Source organism: Pogona vitticeps, chromosome 5, assembly GCF_051106095.1.
Source record: "Pogona vitticeps strain Pit_001003342236 chromosome 5, PviZW2.1, whole genome shotgun sequence".
Taxonomy (NCBI): domain Eukaryota; kingdom Metazoa; phylum Chordata; class Lepidosauria; order Squamata; family Agamidae; genus Pogona; species Pogona vitticeps.
Genome location: NC_135787.1, coordinates 147,412,500 through 147,436,879, shown reverse-complemented (window position 1 = coordinate 147,436,879; position 24,380 = coordinate 147,412,500). Strand labels below are relative to the sequence as shown.

Below are 24,380 nucleotides of genomic sequence, written 5' to 3'. Positions count from 1 at the left end.
ACTCTAATCTGTCAAGGTCATTTTGAATTTTAAACCTGTCCTCTGTGGAATTAGCAACCTCTCCCAATTTGGTATCATATGCAGATTTAGTCAGCATACTCTCTATTCCTTCATGCAAGTGATTGATCAAGATGTTGACTAGCACAGGGTGCAGAACAGAACCCTGAAGCATCCCACTAGTTACCTCTCTCCAGGATGAAGAGAAGCCATTGGTGAGCACCCTTTGGATTCGCTCAGTCAACCAATTACAAATCCACTGAACAGTAGCACTGTCTAGCCCACATTTTACTAGCTTCCTTGCAAGAACATTACGGGAAACTTTGTTAAAGGCCTTACTGAAATCAAGATATGCTACATCCACAGCATTCTTTTCATCTATCAAGCCTGTAACTCTATCAAAAAAAGAGATCAGATTAGTCTGGCATGATTTGTTTTTGAGAAACCCATGTTGACTTTCAATGATGATAGTATTGCTTTCTAAGTAATAACAAACTGTCTGTTTAATGATCTGCTCTAGAATTTTTCTGGGAATTGAAGTCAGGCTGACTGAGCGATAATTATTTGGGTCTTCTTCTTTTCCCTTTTTGAAGACAGGGACAACATTTGCCTTCCTCCAGTCTGTGGGAACTTCTGTTCTCCAAGAATTCTCAAATATCATTGCCAATGGTTCTGAAATTACTTCTGCCAGTTTTTTTTAAAATATCCTTGGATGTAATTCATCTGGCCCTGGAATTCATTTAGAGTAGCCAGCTATTCCTGTACTACTACTGTGCCACATTTCCCCCACTACATCACCTGCTCTTCACCCCTCAGGTTGAGCAAAGAAGGTGTTGAGAAGTTCAGCCTTTTCCCTGTCCTGTTAGTAGTTGGCCATCTTCCCCACACAACAATTTATCATGTCCTTGTTTTCCTTTTGCTGTGGGCATAACTAAAAAAAGCCCTTTTTAATGTTTTTATTCTGTCTGGCAAGCCTGAGTTCATTCTGCACTTTTGCTTTTCTTACCTTCCCCCTACATATGCTGGCTATTTGCTTATATTCCTCTTTGGTGTTTTCCCCATTTTTCCATTTCTTGTACATGTTTTTTAACACTTAGTTCAGTTGAAAATTCTTTAGTCAACCATTCTGGTTTCTTTAGACATCTCCTGTTTTTCCTTCTTATTGGAACAGTTTTAGATTGTGCCTTTAGTATCTACCTTTTAAGAAATTTCCATCCATCCTGAACTCCCTTCTCTTTCAGTATCTTTGTCCATGGAATTACATCCAGTAATTCCCTAGGTTTACTGAAATTGGCCTATAGTATAGTGACGAATTATGGAATGAGTAGATGTGACCTAGGAATTCTCTCGTTCAGCAGTCACTTGAACATTAATTTCACCATATAGTTTTTGGTAAATCCCTGCCTCTCAGCCTCAAATCTACATCTGCTGTATGGTAATGATATAATTTGGATTATCTCCAAGAGGCGGAATGTGAAGGTGTGCTAACTATCCAAGCAGTTCTACTATTGTTATTTTGGAGTGCTGCCCTTTGTAGCTTGAACCAAAAGGATGATTGGTGAGTCTGCAGGAACAACAGGCAAACAGCTGCGCCAGCTTCACCTGTGGCCTAATGCCAAATTAGGCAGATAAAAATGGGTGACTCACGTTTAAGGGCTCATTGCTTCTAACAGGAACAGATGGAGAGGGAGAGATAAGCAGCAACACATTTGAGAGGAGAAAGGATAGACATTAAGACGGCTAAACCATCCCCCTCATTATTGCTCTTATCATAACCATCGAATTTCAGTCTGTTGCCTAGGTTTAAATAGCCCTCTTTTCAAAAATAATGTGTAGTGAACACAAAATATGAAAGGGGTATTTCCCCCACCCTCATTGCAAGTCTTTTACAGATGATGATTTCATTTTCATTCACTTTATGGTGCTTGCTGGGAGTTTACTGTTGCAATGTCACATTATGTACATCAACATTAAGTGACTGTGATTTGACCCTGCATGAACATAATGTATGTTGCCAGAGTACTAGAAGTCTGAGAGAGATACACCTGAGGCCACTGTCTAACAACCTTCTTAGCATGTGGCAGCTGTAGTTTTAAGTCCATCTGTGTTCATTTCCAAGTGCTGGTGTCTTGGGACGTGGTGGCATTGCGGGCTAAACCGCAGAAGCCTTTGTGTGCTGCAGGGTCGGAAGACCAGCAGTTGTAAGTTCGAATGCACATGACGGAGTGAGCTCCCATTACTTTGTCCCTGCTCCTCACCAACCTAGCAGTTCAAAAGCATGTAAATGTGAGTAGATAAGTACTACTACGGTGGGAAGGTAAACAGCATCCCGTGTATAGCCATGCTGGCCACGTGACAAACTGTCTTCAAACAAACGCTGGCTCTGCAGCTTGGAAACGGGAATGAGCACCGCCCCCTAGAGTCAAACACGACTGACTAAAAAAATGTCAAGGGGAACCTTTACCTTCACCTTTTTACCTGCAATTGTCTGAAAAGTCATTGAGGCTGTACACAGAGGTGTGCTTTTGTTCACTTTAAAAGTGAAAAGCTCCCTCAGAGGTTACAAACTCGAGTAAGAAAGGGGTATGTGGGAAAGTGTGTATCCTTTCCCCTTTCTGATGTTTTTCATACTCAGAAATCACACAGAAATCAAAATTGTAATCCTACCTGCAGGAAGGAGAGATAAGATCACAATTTTCTTTGCCTCCCAATGCAGAAAAGTGGCATAGGGATGGTGATTTTAAACAGATAAAGCAAGCAGACCATCTTCTCTGCTTCTGTTGCTCTACTGCTTTTAATTGCAAGATTTTTTTTCCAGTCGAAAACAAAACAACTAGGGGCAGGAAATAAATAATTTTGTGTAACATGCAGTATGGTCCTTATAGAACAGCAGGTAGCCATCTTAACAATGTGGACTGTAAAGCAGTGAGGTAGGAATACTGCTGTGGCGAAGATTTCCCATAAGAATTCTAGCCATTTTTGCTCATCTTGATAGAAAAAAAAAACCCATTCCTTTAAAAAAGAACTGCAAAAGCAGAAGAAATTTTGGAAAAATTCTCATGGGTGAAATTCAGAATTCTTGTAACTATCTCCCTTATGAAGAAACTGTGGAATGTGTGCAAATCTTTTTTTTTTATTGCATAGGTCTCTCTTGTCGCAGCGGGCAAACTACCCACCCCCACATTTAATGCATAAATTACTTTTAAAAGGAAGATGTAGAACTACCTCTCCATCACCACCACCCCAAATCAGGTAGTGTGGATAGCCAGGAAAGCAGCAGAGTGATAAAGTTATGTAAATATGGATAAATACATTCAGCCCCCTCAGCCACTTTGCAATACTCTGGTAAACTGGAAAAAATACTAAAAAAAATTGTAAACAGCCTGGAGAATAAGGAAGAAGAAGAAGAAGAAGAAGAAGAAGAAGAAGAAGAAGAAGAAGAAGAAGAAGAAGAAGAAGAAGAAGAAGAAGAAGAAGAAGAAGAAGAAGAAGAACTCTTTCATGAGAAAATAAAGCTTCACGAAACTGGAGGACAAATTATCACAAAATAGTTGTGAAGGATGCCAGAACTAATTCCTGGCCATTGACCTGTCTCTGATGTATTAGTCAATGAACCAGAGACAAGGAGATCACAGCAAAGGTTAATAATTCCTGTTCAGCTCTCCAGTGTAGTCACACCCTTTGTTAGTCTTTAAGATGCTACAACACTTTTGTTATTTTTGTTACACATGCTGAAAAAAGGACCAAAATAACTAATGTGGCTGCCTCTTTAAAAACTAATTGCAAACAATCCTTTTGTATGATGAATGAAAAGCATGTGCAGAGTTGTTTTTAAAAGTTAGCTTCCTTTCCTTTTCTCCCATCCCCACATGCTGGAACTGTAGCTTAATTTGGAAAAGATTTCAAGGTCATACTGTTACCAAAATTAGGAACATGTAATTGAGATTGCATTTTCTTCCTTATGGTCTAGATCAGTGGTCCCCAACCTTGGGTCTCCAGATGTTCTTGGACTTCTTGGACTTTTCGCTGAACGAATTAAGCTAGTCTTGCGGGGCATTACTGTATATTCAACAGCAGTAGTTCTCCAGAGTTTAAAGTCATTCCCACTATGGAGGTGTCAGAGATTGAGTCTGGACCTTGTGCAGCAGTAGCAGCAACAGCAGCTAGATGTTATGATGAAATTATGGGATCTCTGCCTTTAGTTTGTGATTATTAGTACTTTCTATGCATGCCAACTGTAGGCCACTGTCTGCACTGTGATGGGTAGGTGTTGGTGTAGTGGCTATGGCAATTTCTATCAGTTTTGATATGCTATCTGTTTTTTCTACTGGCATTGCATTGCTTTGTGCTTTATCACTGGGAAAGCATGGGTTTATAAGGATTATAAGGATATTTTTTCCAGTGTAGCAGAATCATGTGACTAACCTGGAGTCAGTGGTAACTTCCACAGGTATGCATATTTGGTCCACCTATAAATTAGCCCCAGTGTCAAATAGGTGGTTTGAAATACATGTTTGATCCTATTTGAATTTTCAGCAAAATATGTGGATTTTGAATACATGGATGCCTTCACAAAATGCTCATCACAAAGGCTTATTCTGTGTACAATGTTTAATTTTGTTGTTCTGCCATGATAACAATAGTATGTTTTGAAGAAAAAAACTTAACAGTGAATAAAAGCTGCTCTTAATGTGTTCTGTTTCTCCCTTTTGATGTTGTGGTCTTTGAGTTTCCTAGCTTCTGTGGCTTAGTTTTGATGAGAGCCTGAAAACATTATTTCTTTGGACTGCAACTCTTACAGTTCTAGAAGATAGCCAAGATGGCTTTTGGGATCTGTAGTCCAAAATCAGTAAAGCTTCCAACTTCTGTTTTTGACTCAGTGTTTTTGTGTTCCCTGCCATGAGCTGCTCTTTTTTATTTGAGTACAATGGTCTGAGTTTATCAGGGATTTGAGAGTTGCTTTCCATTTCAAGCTTCAAAGATCCTTGAGAGAGAAAATAGGAGAGGAAGAAATGCCCTGAGGCTTGATTTTCATTTCCATTGCCAACAGTGGTTTGGCTCTGTAGTTCCATTTGTTCAATTTACTGTAAAAACTAGGAGTGATTTGAGCAGATTTGGGGAAAGTTATTATATATAATCGCTAATTTTGCTCTGTGGATTTTATGGTGATTATCTATTATTCTGTACCCTTTGTGAAAAGAGCTTAAGCAACCGAATTTTAGGTCTGCATTCTGGAATAATTAAAATGACATGTTAAAAATACATTTAAAGATACAGAGATTAATATATCCTTTAAAATACTGCATAACATGCCAACCATATTTGTCAACTTCTCACACAATTCAATTAATTACAAATTTTATAACTTCCTTCACTGAAGGAGCTGCTTTTCCACCCACCCTTTAAAATTAAGAACAGGTCTTTATCTTTTCTCCCTTTCCTGATTGAAGTATGTAACTGTTAAGCTTTTGGAGATTTCACACCAATCAGTCCTGTCAAACTGGTGTTGTGAAACATTTAACACCCTGTGGCTTTTGCAGAATAGATGGTAACATAAGCTGTAGTAAACAATTAAGCTGGTTTGCAGAATTAACGTTCTGCTGTCCCAGTTCAGTCCATGCCTCTTAAGGGAATGTTGTCACATTCTGAGGGTGAATTTACAAAATTTGTCTTGGATATGAGACCAGGTTTGCAATACAATCATATTCTATATTCCCTTTAGCTTGGGAAAATAAAGGAAACCCATTATGAACCCTTTTATTTCAGGGGGTTACCCTTTTGTTTTGGATGGATTGTTAGGGTTGGTCAGTTCCATTCTTTCTCCCACAGCCTTCAAAAGGGGGCCACAGTAACATTATTTTGAAAGATACAATAATTTGCTGAAGTACAATGGAGAAAACATACTGCTCTTCAGTGTTCAAGGACAGACTTAACCTCAGCCATAGCCATAAGTGGTGGGAAAGGTAAAGTCTTAACACTTTCTGTTTTGATAGTAGTATCTGTGGTCTGCTGACATGCAAACTGCAAATTCAGGATGTCTCACACTTGATCAGAGTTTATCAGCATCTCCCAGGATGTTATTTTTGCATTACACAGGAAAATAAATGCAGAACATTGTTTCAGGATAACTTTGCATAAGATGCCTGGAAACTGTTCCTCCTGATATGGAGAGAGTGAGTTGGTTGCAGGTGGGGAGTTACATGGTTACATCCTAGTAAGGTTATAGACACCTCAGTCCACTAGCTTTAATTTAAGCCCTTGATTACAATTCCTTAACAGGAAGCTGATTTCTAAAAAGTGTATTCGTTTTACCTTGGAGTGGGTAGAAAATATTTTGTTTTGTGGTTGTTGTCGGTTTTCCGGGCTCTTTGGCTGTGTTCTGAAGGTTGTTCTTTCTGACGTTTCACCAGTCTCTGTGGCTGGCATCTTCAGCGGATTGGAGTAGGAACTCTGTCCATGCTCTGTTCCTACTCCAGTCCTCTGAAGATGCTGGCCACAGAGACTGGCGAAACGACAGGAAGAACAACCTTCAGAACACAGCCAAAGAGCCCGAAAAACCCACAACAACCATTAGATCCCAGCTGTGAAATCCTTTGTGAATATTTTGTTTTCTTTTGTTTAATATAAATCAATGTCCTAAAATATTCAGTATAGTTTATCGGCTGCCAGTCTGGCAAGATTTTTCAAAGATGTGTGAGAACTAGTGGTGAATTAAAATCCAAATAAGTTTTGAGTACAATTTGTTTTTTGTCATCGCAACTTAAACCGGAGATATTTATTTATTAGATTTATATTCAGCCCATCTAGAACATGGCTACTCTGGGTAGTTTACATATAACATAAAAATAAACTAAGGTAAAATCCAGATTAATCACAGAGTCCAAGATGGGAAAGGAAGAAAAGAAAACAAGAAGAAAGAGAGAGAGAGAGAGAGAGAGAGAAAGGGGATATAGGCTAGGTAATGGCTGTAGGGAAGGCCTGCTTGGATAGACATATCTTCAAGTTAGTCTTAAAGGCCCTCAATGAGGGAGCCAGGTGGATCAGGAACAACAGGTAAGTTGTTCCAGAGGTGAGGGGCCACTGCCGAGAAGCATCTTGGAATAGGGGACATGAGTCTCCTTAGAACCTTACAGAAGACAGTTGCTACCAACACTTCTTGCAATTGTGCGGCAAGACAGGCTCTGTCAGGAGGTCTTCCTCCTTTCCAGTGAAACAATGTTTATGACAGACACCCAACCCGCTTGGGCTCATCAGAGAAAACAGTATGCAAGGGGCTATCCTTGTACACATGGTTTCTCTTAGAATCAAGCAGTTCTGAGAAACACTGAATGTGTTTACTAGGTTTTATGTGACAAATATGGCCAGGGGGCCAGGAATACTGCATACATGGATGTGAAGGGTGGGCTTAGCTCATGTTATTATGAATTCAACTTTCTCCATGGAGTAAAGCTAAGTTCTATGGCAGTTTCTTGATGAGGGGGAGGATACTTCATTTTTGCTTTGCTAATATCTCAATACCATATGGCCTTGTCCAAACAACAAAAAATATAATCTGTGAAATGTAGATTACCCCATTACCACGTCCCAAAATCTTCTTACCTTCTCATCAATCCAACTGTGCTAAAATTGCCATCTTCATGTCAGCCCAGGGACAACAGCAGGTAAATCTTTATGCGTGCCTTTCTCAATATAAACTTGAGAGTAAAGTTTATATTGAGTTAAACTGTAGAAGCTGTCCCTTGATCTTCTGTCTTTGTTTACTGATTGAGTCTAATATGCTTCCTTCTCTCTCTCTCTCTCTCTTTGCAGTTCATCGCTTTTGCCTCTTTATTCTTCATCCTACTTTCAATTACGACCTTTTGCCTCGAAACCCATGAAGCATTCAATACCATCAAAAACAAAACAGAACCAACGATCAATGGTAGTGAGGTAGTTCTGCAGTATGAAATAGAGACGGATCCTGCGCTGACATATGTCGAAGGAGTCTGTGTGGTGTGGTTTACCTTTGAATTTTTAGTCCGTGTTGTTTTTTCACCCAACAAAATTGAGTTTGTCAAAAACCTCTTGAATATCATTGACTTTGTGGCAATTTTGCCCTTCTACCTAGAGGTAGGCCTCAGTGGGCTCTCCTCCAAAGCTGCTAAGGATGTGCTTGGTTTCCTCAGGGTGGTGAGGTTTGTGAGAATCCTGCGAATCTTCAAGCTCACCCGACATTTTGTCGGCCTCAGGGTGCTGGGTCACACGCTCCGAGCAAGCACCAATGAGTTTTTGCTGCTGATCATATTTTTGGCATTAGGAGTGTTGATATTTGCCACCATGATCTATTACGCTGAGCGAATTGGCGCCAAACCCAACGACCCATCAGCTAGTGAGCACACAGAGTTTAAAAACATCCCCATTGGTTTCTGGTGGGCTGTGGTCACCATGACCACTCTGGGATATGGAGACATGTATCCAAAGACTTGGTCAGGCATGCTAGTGGGGGCTCTGTGTGCTTTAGCTGGGGTGCTGACCATAGCCATGCCTGTGCCTGTTATTGTCAACAATTTTGGAATGTATTATTCTCTGGCCATGGCAAAACAGAAGCTTCCAAGAAAGAGAAAGAAGCACATCCCACCTGCTCCTCAGGCAAGCTCCCCTATATTTTGCAAGACAGACTTGAATATGGCCTGCAATAGCACACAAGGGGAAGTCTGCCTGGGCAAAGATAACCGGCTGATGGAACACAATAAATCAGGTAAGACACAATCCCTAATGCATGTCTGGTATAAATATAAAGCACCAGAAAGCATTGAATCCTTCTGCAACTCGAGGAGAGAGTCCATGCATCTTTCCCCTCACTAAATTTTTGTATAAAGTACTTGCAGCATCAGAGAGATTTCCCCAGATCTGTACATCACTGATCTGTAGTATTTGCTAGCAGTACAGTGAATGCTGAGCTACTTTTAGTTTTCTTCTCCTCCTCCTTTTTTTTGGTGGTGTCTACTGTTTATTTTGCCTGTTGCAGTGTATGGATGTTTCTTGCATGCCTGTGCTGGTGTAGTTGTGCCTCTCTTCTGTTGAACCACATGCTGCTTTGAGTGATGTTGCCCCTTTTGTCTGCTTTGCCTCTGCCACACTTGCCTCTGCCACACCAGTAGTGTGAAATCCTAGAAGCAATCCAAGAAGCATTCTTTTAAACATAGATGGTTAATCTAGGCCTGTGTTTAACCTCATTAGGAACACAGAAGTATATGCCTTAGGTTTCAGGGATAGTCTTTGTTTTCATAGAGGAGAATGTGATGATGTGCCTAGGCTGAAACATCAAATGGCAATTTCTGATTTGTGTTTGAAATAAAGTTTGTCCATTACAATAGGATCACAGGATCCGTACCCATAGTTTCAGTTATCCACTGTCTGAAAATATTAAATAATCCACCCTGCCTCCAGAAATACATATTTCCAAGATTCTTCACCACAACTGGCTGCTAGAGTGAACCAGATAGGGGGACTTGGGACCGATCCCCTTGGATATCACGGTCCTGTTGTACATAAGAATTCCTTGCAGCCTTTTCCAAGTCTTTTGAACTATTCCTTCAAATTCAGCCTATAATCCCTGATGGTGGAAAACAAATGCTGCTTGTGAAATTACAGTTAAGGTCAGCCCTGAATTTAATTACTTGGAAGCAAGCTTTTTTAAATTTCACTTGGAATAGTTTTCAGATCAAGATTCCTGGGGCTACATCCACTGTTAGTTCCAGCAAAAGCAGGAATTTATTAGTCATATGTAGCATATGTTCCATGAGTAGGACAACTCTAGTTGGAACTGACAGGGAATTTAGCCCTTTGGGGACCTAAAATACAGTATATTTCAGATTATAATCCAAAGTGCACAAATTTATGCCTCAATAAAACCCATTACACATCATGTGTGGAAGTGGACTGCCAGGCCCATTATATTAAAATACCGTATAGTTTAAAAGGTTTGGAAATTAAGCAGAAGATGGAGAAGATTGTAGCATTTTAGGTTTACATATTTTTAATAGTTACATTAAGAATTCAACCTTGTGTGAGTCTACTTAAAAGCATTATGTCCAGTGCCACTTTCTCTTAGGTAAATGTTGATAGGATACTACACTTAGGATATATTACAGAGTTCAATTATAAATTAATGATTCACTTTTTAAAAATATGATCGTGAGCTTAAGAAAAATAGCTTCTTGTTGAGTTCTTGTCTTTGCTTTTATTTATATTTTCAAATACTAAATTTGAAAATTCAGGAAATAGATTTTCTACAGATGGAATATGATGATATAGTTAAATATAGTTCTATAGTTTTTCTCTAGCAGCTGGCTGATGCTTGCTAAAATAATTCTCAAAGTGAAAAAGGATGCTCTTCAATGCTTTTTCAAGGCCTCTTTCTGGTATCCCAGAAAGATTTGCAGGTCAGCATGTAGTGAATCTGTAGATATATCTGCAGATATATTTGTTGGATTATACAGAATACTGCTTGTTTATGCAGTGGTGGTAGTGGCATGGTTAGAAACAAAAAAAAACTGTGTTAGATGATAAACTATACACACAGATATCTCAAATATATATTTTCTCTTTCATGTTCCTTTATATACTAGAATTGCAGTTTTCATTAACATGTCTCTGAGACATTAAAATGCCAATTAGCATTATAAATGAACCATCTTTTTGTATAGAAGGAAGTTAATTGAAAGATACATGTGTTCAAAGAACAATTAAACATCTTAATAATTGTCTGCTGCTCTAGAGCAGAACTCTTGGATATTTTAGCAGGATGAAAGATTTTTCTAAAGGCAAAATTGCACTTCATATTGTTTGCCCTATAGTGCAGGATTTGAAAATAGGCAGTATTGGCGCTAGTCTAGTTTTCAGCCTTACGGTGGAGGTAGAGGGTCATTTTTCTCCTGTGATCTTAATCTGGATCAGCATCTTCACACATGCATACACTTCGTATAAGGTAAAAATTGCCCATTGAACCAAAAAGGACAGCTAAAGGCAAAATTAAACATGAAGTCACAGAGAGCAAGAAAAATTGTGGATGATCTCCAAATATGTAGCTTTATGGAGCAAATGGGAAAGGGCTTTCACAGAACAATATGTACACAGGGTGTAATCCACCAAGGTGAACATACCCAGAAGTCATTTGTGGGGGCTTTGCAGATGATTGATACTTGCTTCCTTTTCTAATCCCAGGGGCAGAAAACCCCCTCAAAATGGATTATCAGATTTCTAGCAAATCATTGTCACAGCTCAATCACCATTGGTGTTGGTGATTTTCAATCTGAAGTTCAGCACATCCACTTAGTCACTATTGAGAAAAATCCTGTTGTTAGTGATGTTGATATAAGGCAAGTAGCATAACTTGCAGTAGCTTCATTCTGATAATTAATGAGTCCCTTGGATTTTGAGGTGCAGGCCAGTTTGGTGAGTTGGTGTGCACTTAAAAATGCAAGCAGTGACACATTAATTGATAACAAGAAGCTACTGTGAGTTATGTTATTATGCAGCAGGATTGTGGCTGGTTAAGTATTAGGGCCAATCCTAACATTAGCAGAATGCAATAGCTGCCTTGGGTGGCAGATGCCAGAATGCAGGGAACAAGGTGTGGCAGGACAGAGCTGTGTGTGCCATGTGGCCTGCCTTGTGCCCTTTCGGTTAGCCTGCCATCTACAGGCGCAGTGGAGAACACTGTTTCATTGCCTGGGTCAGAGGAATGTTCATCCACCAATCTAATCAGCTTTTCTACATGGAATGGGAGGGAGGTTACCATTTTGTTCTTCTCTGGTAGCAAAATGTCTTGAGCAAATGCTAATATTAATGAGTTAGTATAATGCGAGCCATGAATCCATGTGAATTTATTTTAAGCAATGGAAGCAAAAGCACAATGTGGAATGGAATATTATTATTATTATTATTATTATTATTATTATTATTATTATTATTATTATTATTATTATTATTATTATTATTATTATTATTATTATTATTATTATTATTATTATAGTTCAAGTCTTGAAGTTACCATGATAATAAATGTGATATTGAACAATTCTGTAGTCTGAAAAGAACTTAGTATTGTTAATATAATTTTTCCTTTAACATAGAACAGATTTCCCGCTTGCCTCCAATTTTTTGGTAGAAGTAAATGATGAACCTCTCTCCCCCCTCCCCCCCATTATGAACGACTAGCTCCCCTTTTGTACGTAACTAGTAGGGTCTTCTCAGGCAAGTTATTAGGCAATGTGATGTTTCATTTCCTCACTGGCTATATGATGTAAAACTGGGCATGGTGCTTTAACCAGTGTTGTCAGGTCAAGACAGTACAGAAAGTGAGCAGCCACTGTCACCTGTGGAAAGGCTCCCACCAATCAGACGCTCTAGTACCAGAGACAAAAACAGAAGAGGGGGAACCTGTTTCCTACTGACAGCAGGTGATTACGCGTGTGCTACTGATGGAGGGATCAGGAAAGGTATGGACTCTTTCATTAGACTATAAAAGTTCATTCAGCATTGTTCTTCTGAATAAACAAGCCTGGAATGAAGCAGACATGAACAAATGCTCTGTAGGAAAGACTGTGTTCAGATCAATGTATTCTCTCTCCTCTTTTTTCTCCCTCTCTTTATTGCCCCTGTCTTGTTTCCTACATGTATTTGGAAAAAGAAAAGAAAAAGATTCTTGGCCCATCAGTCTGTTCAAAATATATCACTGTTGTTGCTGACAGTTGTTTCATTTGTGCTCTCATTTGTCTGTCCCACACCAAGATAACTGTAATTCAGGCCATGTTCATTCAATCACTTTCATACCAGCTCTTTAAAAGTTTCTTTTGTGGGGGGATGGTATCTTAAAGTCCAGGTAATTACCCACTTGTGTAATTTAATACGGTTTATTTTGAAAAGATGCTTCAGTGAATCCTGAAGTCTGGATCTAGCAAATCAAGCCCTAATTTGGTAATGTCAAATACAGAAGGTGAAGGGGAATGCTAAGATAGATATTTAGTAAAAACATTACAGTCAAAAAGAGGTTTTGTTGCTAAAGACCAATGGCAGATTATTCCTGCAGTATTATATTTGTGTCTTCCACAGCAGCTCATGAAAACTGTAGTGGTAAATCCATGCTTGTACATGCATGTGCATACATGACTGGGCCTCAGCTTTATCAGTGTTACCAGGTATATATACCGGAAGGGTGCAGGGTTTTTTTTGGTAGATTATTTAGTATATCACCCATATTTTGTGTCTTTCTTGTAAGGAAACACTGGTATATATGTAGCAGCCATGTGTATTGTTATGATAAAACTTTTAAACATTTATCTAGGTGTTCTGCAGCCCTGAGTGGGTGGATCCCACAATCTGAGAATCACTTGCCTAAATAATGTGTGCTTTAGTTGCACTGCTTTCTAAACAACATCTCCAAAACTCAGCTTTTTCTGTGTGTGGTACAGTGGGGTCTCTACTTAAGAACTTAATCCGTATTGGAAGGTGGTTCTCAAGTTGAAAAGTTCTTATGTTGAATCTGCATTTCCCATAGGAATGCACTGAAAACCATTTAATCCGTATCTGCTCTTTTCCGTCCATAGAACGTAATCCGTTTTGGAATGGTGTTCTTAAGTTGAAATGTTCTTAAGTTGAAGCAAAATTTCCCACAGGAATGGACTGAAAACCAATTAATACGTTCTGGCTGTTTTTTTGTTACGTAGAGGTGCGTTCGTACATTGAAGCATTAGTTCCCATAGGAACTAATGCAAAGCTGGTTAATACGTACTCTCCCACTAGGGGGAGAATTTTTTTTTTTTAACCTAAGATGACCTAAGGTTAAAAAAAGAGCAGGAAAGGTTTTTTTTCCTGTTCTTATCTTGGATTTCTGTTCTCAAGTAGAATCAAAATTTAGCAAATGGAGCTGTTCTTAAGTTGGATTGTTCTTAAGTAGAGACGTTCTTAAGTAGAGACCCCACTGTATAAGCCCCAAGGAAATCAGTGGGACTTCACACCCAAAAATGGCATGGAGGAATGTATTACAAACTTTTGATATTTCATTGTATTCTAAGAAATGTGCCCTTCTTTATCTGTGTAATATAGTCTGACATTAATTGTCAAATCCTGTATATACTCAGAAGTAATCTCCACTGAGTCTGCTGGGACGTACTCCTAGATGGGTTTGTATGGGATGGTGGCCTGAAGAGTAATGCCATTCTATGTAGGCTGCAGTTCTGTACATTCTTATGTGGGAATGTGTTCCATTCATGCAACAACGGTTGTTAACTTGAAATGGATTGATTTTGCCTGTTGAAGAAGACAAGACTGAGCAGACATTTGATAGTGACCACATTGAGATGACCATCATTAGCAACTCATCTCTTCCCTCCTTCTTTTGCATGCCACTTTCAATTGGTTTCTTTTAAGCCTGAGTTCTCAGCTGTGCCTGAATTGGGCATCTCATTTATTAACACAGAGGTTCTCAGCTTGAAGCCTCCAAATGTTGCTAGCTTCAAGTCTCAGAACCTCCAGACAGCTTAGTCATTTGTCAAGATTCAAGGAGCTGAAGTTCAAAAGCTCTGATGGGCCAAACACTGGGAGTTGTTAGGTTAACCAATGAACAAAATGAGCTAGGATTATATTATATAAAGGGAATAGGGGAGCTCTGGCTTCATCAAATATGATTTATAAAGCCTGGAACGATTGCCAGAACTGCACAAGTATCTGTGAAAAGAGAACTTCCAGGGCTGCAGGATTCCTTGCTACTGACTCTTGTTTAATGACATATAAATATGTACATTCTGGTTAGTTTAGACGTATAAGTAGTCATGCTGTTTTTCTTTCATTAGTACCATTTAGATAAATATTGCAGGGGGGTTAATTTTACTGTGTTGGATCACTGAAAAGCTGGAAATAAATAATACATTGTAATGAATTGCAAATCACTTCAATATTGCAAATACACCTCACACTATAAGTAATATTAGATGCAGGGTGTCAGATGCCTTATTGAAAGACTTTGGAAAATGAAGTTTTTTAACAATACATGTGCACTTATGATTAGAGAGAATGATTTCTATAATCAGGTAGGGAATATTCTGGAGTTTAAATTATAAAGGGTATATGTATATGGGGTTTCTTCATTTGTTTCAATCTAATCTATTGTTTAAAACTCCATTTGAGAAGAACCAATCGATTATCTATGTTCTATCACTGTAAATGCTAAAGCCAGTAGACTTGTATAGAATATACATCAGTGTGTACTGGCCTGAGAAGTAATTGTAGAGTAAATTTGAATTTATTCAATATCTAATAATAACTAGTAAGAACAGAACTGTTTTCCTTTTTGTTTCTTGTTAGAAATAGTCTTTGCACTCTGCCCTCTTCCAACGCAAGGAACGTGTGTGATTACATTGCATTGTATTGTTTGTCTGTTTTCTGGCTGAATTCAACTGATGTCTGTGCATTTTTTCATGAAAGGCTATGAAAAATCCAGAAGTTTAAACAACATAGCTGGCATGGCAGGCAATGCCCTGAGACTGTCTCCAGTAACATCACCCTACAGCTCACCTTGTCCTCTAAGACGCTCTCGATCTCCCATTCCATCTATCTTGTAGAACAGATGGCGTCAGTTGGCTACATAACTTTAATTGAAGTGCTGTTTATCACATAATAGAAACAAGTATAGCACTACCTGTAGGTTCCACTAACACAAGTATAAATCAGTATGTGATATAACTATCAAATAGCAAGCAAGGTTATTTGGGTAAGCTGAAGATCCAAATTCTGCTGTAAGGATCCTCTCCAGTAGTACTTTTTCCTCTTATCTGCTTTTGTCCTATCTTATCACAGCAATAAAAGGACATTTAGTGGACTTTACAGGCCAGTATAAATAAATAAGCCTAATTTCAGGGAGATATACTTAAACCAATGTGCTTCCAGTTGATAACCACTCCATTGGATCTTCATTTCTTGTGACTCTAACCCATTCTGAAGATGTCTGGAATTTTGTCTTGATTGCATCCAATGTGACTTCAGTCTGATCATTTGCATGGACCATACTGTCTCCATCATCTGAAATCCGTTTTGCAGATTAACCAGGACCCTAGATGGCTCAGGATCGTGTAGGTTTGTTCTGTGGTTTCTTTTCCCTTCATTGTATCATCTTGTTGAAATCAGAGCAACGATCAACAGGTCTGCATGTGGGAGTGGGCTCTTTTTTGTGTTTCTTTTTTGTTCTCTTTGGTTTATTTTAAACTTATTTTTAATGATGTTACTTCTTGATTGCTTAACTTTGGTACTGGACTGATGTATCAGAGTTCTGAATGTTTCCGGTTGTTTGCACACAGATAACTGCAAAGAGGTTGTCATTACTGGGTACACGCAAGCAGAGGCCAGATCTCTTTCTTAATGGCTTGGGGAAGGCACAAAACATGAAAGAAAGGTAAACGCCATCCAGGCTTGCAATTTTAAGGTAGCAAGTACTGCTTGGTCCTATAGTAATTTATCTCCTCCAGGGTTCTTCAACATTTTCAGAAGTCAACTGAAAAGCAGAAATGAGAATTACATTAGAAGGTTTCCCCCCTTGGTTTGATGTAGACGTAGGAGGGCAGTAGATTTTTCAGAAGGGGTTTTTGACCAGCCTTAAACCTCTGAGTCCAAAGCTTTCACTACTAATCCCCCTGATCAATGTTTCTCTCTATCTTTTCCTTTAAATGCTTTGTCCTATATGTTGTTTTTGTCTGCCTGCCTGCGTGTCTGGCTACCTGTCTGTATTTTTCATCTGTCTCCATAACAAAGCACAATTGCCTTCTTAAAAAATGCTCTCTTCATACAAGTTTAGCTGCTAAAATCATTTCCCTTTGCCCACTTTTTGATCTATGTTATCTATGCATATCTCAAGAAAAAGCTGATATCCTTTTAGTGGACACTTCTTTGGTTTTTTTTTTCCAAATGTGGGGTTTAGCAATGGTTTTGCCATTTCAGTAGGGATGCTGTTTCAATCCCACTCCTTAGCAATCTGCATTCATTCATTGATTCCCTACACTGCCTTTTTCTTTACTATGAAACAGAAAAGCCTTGTTGATGCAATACCATGAATGCAGTCGCAAATAGGATGTTTTGGGCTGGTGAGGAAAAACACCCAACAACATGAAAGCCTTAGAAATTTTACAAAAGAAAGAAAAATATAGAGATACTTGAGATTGTTGAAAAATCCCTGATTTTTATATGTTTATTTTTGTTAGAAAAAAGAAAGTCTATTTAACCATGTAATATACTCCTCTGTATATAGGCTAGCATGAGCTGCATGTGAAAATATCTTGTACTTACATTTCTGATATTTAGAGATGTTCATTGATTTAGTTTTGGCAAAGAGCACTGACAGCTAGAGATTAGTGCAATGTGTATATACTTAAGATGCAAATTGCTTCTCAAGAAGGAATTAATATCTGGTGCTGCTGTTATTGGCTACAGTGTTATACAGAATTTATCATGGATTTTTGACTGCTGAAAAAGGGACAATGGAATTTAGCCATACCAAGGACTGTACTGGAAAGAGACTGCTCCTCCTGAATGGGCCCTGATAATCACCGGCGCCTGAAAGAGATCCTTCCGAATTCCCATGGAAGTGGAGCTTGTTATGAGGATAAAGGACCATTCCAACTGCTGGGTGCCAGCAGACGCAATTATTAGTCACTATTGATGAGTCAGCTGTAAATACAATGTGTGTGCATGGAATATCAGCTTTAGTCATCTATGCCAAGGGATGCTGAATTTAAAGGCATCAACTCTGAGACTCCATGATTAAAAAAAAAACTGAGACACCTCTTTGTGTATTCTTCCTGGTCCCTACAGTAGATCATGCTGTGGATCATACAAAGGCACACATTTTAACAATAGTGATGTAAACGCTGTCTGTCATATATTTCCTCCTAACAACTGTATTTTTGCAAAGTTTTGTAACTCATGAACATTAATGGCATAGGATTTTGCTACAAGTCTTTGCACTCTCAGTTTGCCATATCTATATTTTTATGAATACATGACTAGTGAACATGCAAACATTTTGGTTTACTTTTGACTTGGATAAGAAAGATGAGATTATGTACGAAAGGAGTTTTTTAAAAAAGCAAACTGTCACAGACTGCCTGTCCAGGGTTCTATGGAAGCTTTTTTTTTTCAAATTTCTTTTTAGTTTACTTCATTGTTACCTCGAACTATAGGTATTGAGAGAAATAAATTACTGGCAGTAAAAGATTATAGGTTTTTTAAATTGAAACTATCACAGAAATGACATCAGTAAATATAAAATAAAATATAAAATAGATCCTAAAAATGTATATTTTGCATAAGAGAGATATTCTTTACCTTTTTGTGACTTTTGTGGTAAAATTGTTCTAGTCTGTTCTACGTCTATGATGCTTTGCAGCCGGGTACTATGTGATAACTTCTGTTCTCTCCATCCTGTCCAGTAAGATCTCCAGAAACTGTTTGTCACCCTGGTATTTTGAATGTTGGGACCTTTCCCACATATGAAACTTTGTATTGTAGACCTTTTCGTGAACATGTCAAAAGGTGCATGCACAAGCCTGGTGCAAACCAGTGGCCATGTAACTAACAGAAGTGGAGAATAAAATGCAAAAGATCCGGGGAGGACGTTGGAACATGTCCTGCAATGTGGCTCTTCATTTTACTTCCGTGTGCCTGCCTCCTACTTCAACCATGACTTGATCACACAAATCATTTGAAAATCTTTGACACACATTATTCCACAATTAAATCAATGCCTCATGGTAGTTGTGAATGAAAAGCAAAGGTGTGATGAAAGGAAAGAAAGGCTGGGTGTGGTGTGGCATGGCACAACCTTCCATTTTGCCATGGGCCTTTTACCTCAGGAAAAAGAAATAGCCCACAGTCTTGTTCTGTTCTCTTCACTTATACAGTGCTGTCGTATACATGTCTGCTCAGAAAGACATTCCAGTCAGTTAAACAGGGCTTACACCTAGACAAATGGGTGTAAGAATGGAGCCATATATTCCCACTTGCAAAAAGCGAATTCAGGTTCTTTTCCCCCAAGCCTAAGGCAGTCCCAGGCCTCATGCTCACCAAGTATTCAAAACTGGCTCTCTTGCAAGAAGGGGGTTAAGTGGAGGCTATATAGAGTTCTGTCCTTTTTGACAAAGTTGTGGGGCATCATCTTTCATGCTTCAACGTCACAACTAAATTTGAAAGGCACATCGTACATCATTTTTCACACTTGCACTGCTTAATAATTTGTCATCAGAGGTAAAACAGGTTATTCTTTTCAGCATGCTTGCAACCATCCGTACTACTTCTATAGAGCAGCAAGACTTCATAATTTCACACAATGCTACTCTGGTTCCCTAGACCAGTGGTTCTTAACCTTTGTTACTCAGATGTTTTTGGACTGCAACTCCCAGAAGCCTTCAACATCAGCTCTGCTGGCTGGGGTTTTTGGGAGTTGCAGTTCAAAAACACCTGAGTAACAAAGGTTAAGAACCACTGTGCCTAGACCATTTATGGATCTGTACTGCCTTTTGCAGGAATCTGTGCATGAAATGGCAGTATAGAATGCATAACAAGCTCCTCTCCCCCGATAACCAAGTAGTGGTCAGATGATGCTGGGGAACACAAGTCATCAACAAACTCTGCTCAGTTTTGAAAAGCTTCTACATATCTCTTTGTTAATTCTTTTTAAAAGTGACTTTTCATGTTTTCTTTTTAGCCAGCAATACATAATGGTTTAACTTTATCTTGGGAATGTTTAGAAAGGGAATATAGGTAAAGGTAAAGGTTCCCCTTGACAATTTTTGTCCAGTCGTGTTCAACTCTAGGGGGCGGTGCTCATCCCCATTTCCAAGCCATAGAGCCAGCGTTTTGTCCGAAGACAATCTTCTGTGGTCACATGGCCAGTGCGACTTAGACATGGAACGCTGTTACCTTCCCACCGAGGTGGTCCCTATTTATCTACTGACATTTACATGCTTTTGAACGGCTAGGTTGGCGGGAGCTGGGACAAGCGACGGGCGCTCACTCCATTGCATGGATTCGATCTTACGACTGCTTGGTCTTCTGACCCTGCAGCACAGGCTTCTGCGGTTTAGCCTGCAGCGCCACCATGTCCCTCAGAAAGGGAATATACACATAAGAAAAAGTAAAGAAATATCCAAACATGGCCCAGAAAGATAAGCTAATTCTACATATTTTACAGTATTTTCTATTACTTTTCTACAAATCCCAGTCCTGTTGTCTCAAAGACATTGAGTGGAGAATATCCTTCTGAAAAATGTACATTTAATTGTTGTAGTGATCTCTGAAACAATTCAGGGGTGAATTTTTTGTTATAGAAATATGTTTAGGACTGTGGTGCAAAAGTGTTTTGGGAAGCCAATATATGTAAGCTCCATGGACATGGTTAGTCTCGTAGTCTTCCAAGTGAAAATGGCTGACTAAGTTTCTTTTCTGGCTGCAGAGAGACTAATCTCCATTTTCTATGTGCAGGTTTTCAGACTTTAAACAGACATATATGCCAGATGTTGTGTCCAGAAGCCAAGAGGAACTCCATGGAAATGCTGTTTATATTTAGCCATATCAGACTGTAATGTGGGGCAATATGACCCTGTTCACTGATATCTTTATACCACATTGTGTTTCAGTCTGGTTTGTTCCTGGTTCACAGTCTTAATAACATCTTGGTGGTATATCTCAGGCAATCAGATGGTGAAAAAGATGCAAATCTGATCACACCAGAAAAGGACACTTTGCTGGAAGTCATCTCCCTTAAAGCAAGCCTTCCATCTGTCAGGAAATTGACCCAGCCCGACCCCAAAGCATAGTAGCCCTACTGCTGGACCAAAATGGTCCTGCTTGGGCACAGATTGAGGCCAAGATGAAGTGCTATTTTCCCATATGTCATGTGATTGACCATGTGATCACATCCTCAGACACTATTCTGCAATTTGCAGAACTCGGTCTTATGTATCCACTTGTTCTCATAATCTTTTCAATCTGACCTCTTCAGTTTGGTTGCTTGTGATACTTTCACAACTCCAGTTAACCAAACTTCTGACTTGGAAATGCTGAATTTTGCCCCGTAGTTGTGAGGCTGTATTTCATCTCTTTAGTATAAGTGTTTTATGACCAGAAAAGAGGGTTCTTCCCCCCCCCCATATTTTGTGCTTAAGCACTGCCCCATTCATAAACTGCTCCTATTCTTTACTATGGTGCTGGTTTTCTGTTCATTGAGATACTAGTTTACACAACTCATCAGAAGCCTGACTCTGCAAGAATCATGCTGAGGAGTTCTTCACAGTCTGAAAACATAACGCATAATCCTGTTATAAATTCCCAGGCGCTGTGTATGACCACATTAAAAAAAACATCCCAAAAGATGTCTAGGTCACCATGGTGGCTTGGAAGAGTTGCAGAATGCGCAGGGGTGGGGTAAAACTGGAAGTGAGTATATTTGTTGATAAACTGGAGGTAGGAGAATAGTTGGCATCTTGAGCATAGTTGCAAATCCTTTCATATATAAAATAGTGCAAAATGTAGAGTTTTCATGCTATAGTAGTATTAATGTGATTGCTCTATTAATGTTGAAAAATAAATGAGGATAAAATTAGAGTTATTAAAATAACATACTAAAATGGGTTTTAAAAAATGAGAGATTATTGAAGAAGAAAAGAAGCTTTGGGTAAAACAATTAAATATGAAAATAATTGCCTTTCTACATAATGTGGAGGCATGAATTAAAAAATCATGATTGCATTAGAATCGAGAAGCTTTCATATTATTATAGAAATAAATCACATAGCACCTATTTTCAATTGTATAATAGGAAAAGAAAACAGAAGTGAGGAAAGGAAAATGAGATGCTTAGTGTGTCTGATTACAAAGTACTGTAGCAGCACAAGTGATTTTATTAATGCTAATAGACCCAGAGGGAAAAAAAAGTAAAGATTTCCAAGTGAAAATTATCAAAATATTAGAGTTGTCTGGAGAATGAGAAATGGGGTGGGGTTTAAGGCTTCCATCACCTCTAAACAGAGTGTTTTTGGAAATCCACAGAAAAACTAAGTAGGCATATTTTGGGAGGTCATAATTTGAATTCCTAATGAAAACATAAAATCAAAAATCAGGACTTGCATTTCAGAGAATTTGACAGTGGAAAAATAACTGAGAGTGGGCAGTGTATTACCTCTGTGATCTAACACCTCTCTGTGGCTGTGTCCTTTCCATACATATCCTGTTATTTAGTGTAGTAACTTGCCACTATAGTAGGCCTATTGAATCCTACAGAGCAGCTTGCTTACCAAATCGCCATTGATTTAATGAACATATCTTAGTTCAGCTAACTGCACTAAGCAATAAGATTTCAGCCATTGTGTGGCCAATGAACATAACATTTTCTTGTCCCTCAAGCAAAGCTACCTGGTCCAGATCATCTTGGAGTATAAGTTGTGTTATCCCTCCAGTTCTGAAAAAGTTCTGCTGTGAGAGGAAATACATGAAAAAGGCCGATGCTTCTCTGAACTCATTGAAATTAAACTGCAGCTCTGAAAGGAAGAATTTAAAGAAATTTTTGAATGGGCCACCACCTATTAAAATGCTAGAAGTTTAGAAAAACTCTAACATAGGGAGTACAACTGCATATCCATGAAGTTCTTAAAGGTCTGAAACAATCATAGCAAGTGATCCTTTTTGTAAGCCTGTATTTGCTATGGAACAACTGCTAGTTGTACCTGACAGGAAGAATGCGTTGGTTCAATGGAAGATGGATAAGAAATCCAACACATCTTTGCAAAAGGAAAGAAAGAAAAGAAAAAGAAAGAAAGAAAGAAAGGTAAGCTTACTTCGTAAATTTTGAAATATATTGGTCTTCAACTTACTGAGTTCTGCAAAACCTGTAAGAAGGGTTACATATAGATATTTTACACCCCAGATCATTTCCAAGAATACAAGAGAGCATTTCAGAAACACAGTGTCTATATTTATAGATTGTTTTGCTTTAGAATTATGGCCAAAATTTCATGGTGTACTACTGCATCCAGTGGCATAGTTCAACATCCGACACCAGCAGAATGTGGACTTTCTTTCCATTTCCCTGCTGCTGTGGCCCTCTGTGGTACCAAAAATGCTTCTTTAGATGGCTCTACAGAGCAATTTTTAAAGGAGCTGTTAGTTCTGCTGGATGTAGCAAGATCCAGCAGAAGTCCATGATAAGTCCTAAAAAATACCTTGCTGTGTGCTTCCAAATAAACTTCAGCATATGTAATGTAAGAAAAACAGCAATTAATAAAATTAATTGATTATTGGTTCAAAGAACAACATCAGAAAAGGAACACAATATTTTAAGTTGTAGAAGTATTGAAAGCAGTTTGAAGTCTTTTAACACTATCCAAAATACTGAGACAATAAGAAGGACTATAATATTTCTAAAACCACTATACTGTAAATGTAGCTCCTTGCTTTTCACTGAGGAACGACTTCTACAGTGTGGGCATCACTACCAAGAAAGCCCTGCCTCAATATGAGAAAGGCTTTGACCCTTTTCTAGTCACCATGTTGGTGATACATTTGGTCAATAGCATCACCAAGCATCAAGTTCTTTTGTTCTTATATTATATGAGATGAATAACTTAATAAAACTTGTTACTGTATTCTTGAAGGCTTTCACGGCTGGGATCTGATGGTTGTGGGTTTTTCGGGTTCTTTGGCCGTGTTCTGAAGGTTGTTCTTCCTGATATTCAGAAGATGAAGATGCCGGCCACAGAGAGTGGCGAAACGTCAGGAAGAACAACCTTCAGAACACAGCCAAAGAACCCAAAGAACCCACAACAACCAAAATTTGTTATTGTTGTGGTTTTAGATCTGGAGTTGTGTCATTTTACCATTTTTATAAGAAGTTCTATATCACATATGGTGAAAACCAAAAGTGTTTCTCTTCAGACACATGCACAGTATTATATGTGATTATACTGTAAATATTACCCTCATTTCTTGGCAGTCAACTTATCACTGGAAGAAGCCATTTACATGCCCATCAGGCATGGCTGTCCTTTAAAGAGCTACACTTACATTTTCTGGTCATTTGTATCAGGCTGAAGGCATTACTTTTAGAATCACTCTGAGATGTTGCTATTTTATTTTATGAAATCTGCTCCAGAGATCAAAACTTGTCAAAGTAGGAATAATTTCCAGGCTGGTTATTTTTGCTTGGGGTGATGTTCTGAAACAATATTTTGATATTTATCTTTTAGCCATTTAACCTTTAGGATTCTCTCCTAGGTTTTTCTTGATATCACTGTGTAATAGCACAGTGTGGATTGCATTGTCTGTTTCAAATAGACCGATGTCATCTCAGATAGCACTGGTTG

The 24,380-nt window shown here is 38.6% G+C and overlaps 1 protein-coding gene across 10 annotated transcripts in view; it reads left to right on the top strand.

The window, feature by feature from the left end:
• The window catches only part of KCNC2 (potassium voltage-gated channel subfamily C member 2), a 120,690-nt gene extending 102,041 nt beyond the window's left edge, over positions 1 to 18,649 (top strand). For 4 of the 10 annotated variants that reach the window (XM_073000368.2, XM_073000367.2, XM_073000369.2 and 1 more), the window contains exons 3-5: positions 7,807 to 8,734; positions 12,312 to 12,479; positions 15,463 to 18,649. In XM_073000368.2, coding sequence (XP_072856469.2) covers positions 7,807 to 8,734; positions 12,312 to 12,479; positions 15,463 to 15,599 — 1,233 coding nt within the window. In that variant the 3' untranslated portion in view covers positions 15,600 to 18,649. The remainder of the gene's footprint in view (positions 1 to 7,806; positions 8,735 to 12,311; positions 12,480 to 15,462) is intronic. The other 6 variants (XM_020804577.3, XM_073000371.2, XM_020804562.3 and 3 more) reach the window with 6 other exon arrangements.
• Positions 18,650 to 24,380: the final 5,731 nt, after the last annotated feature.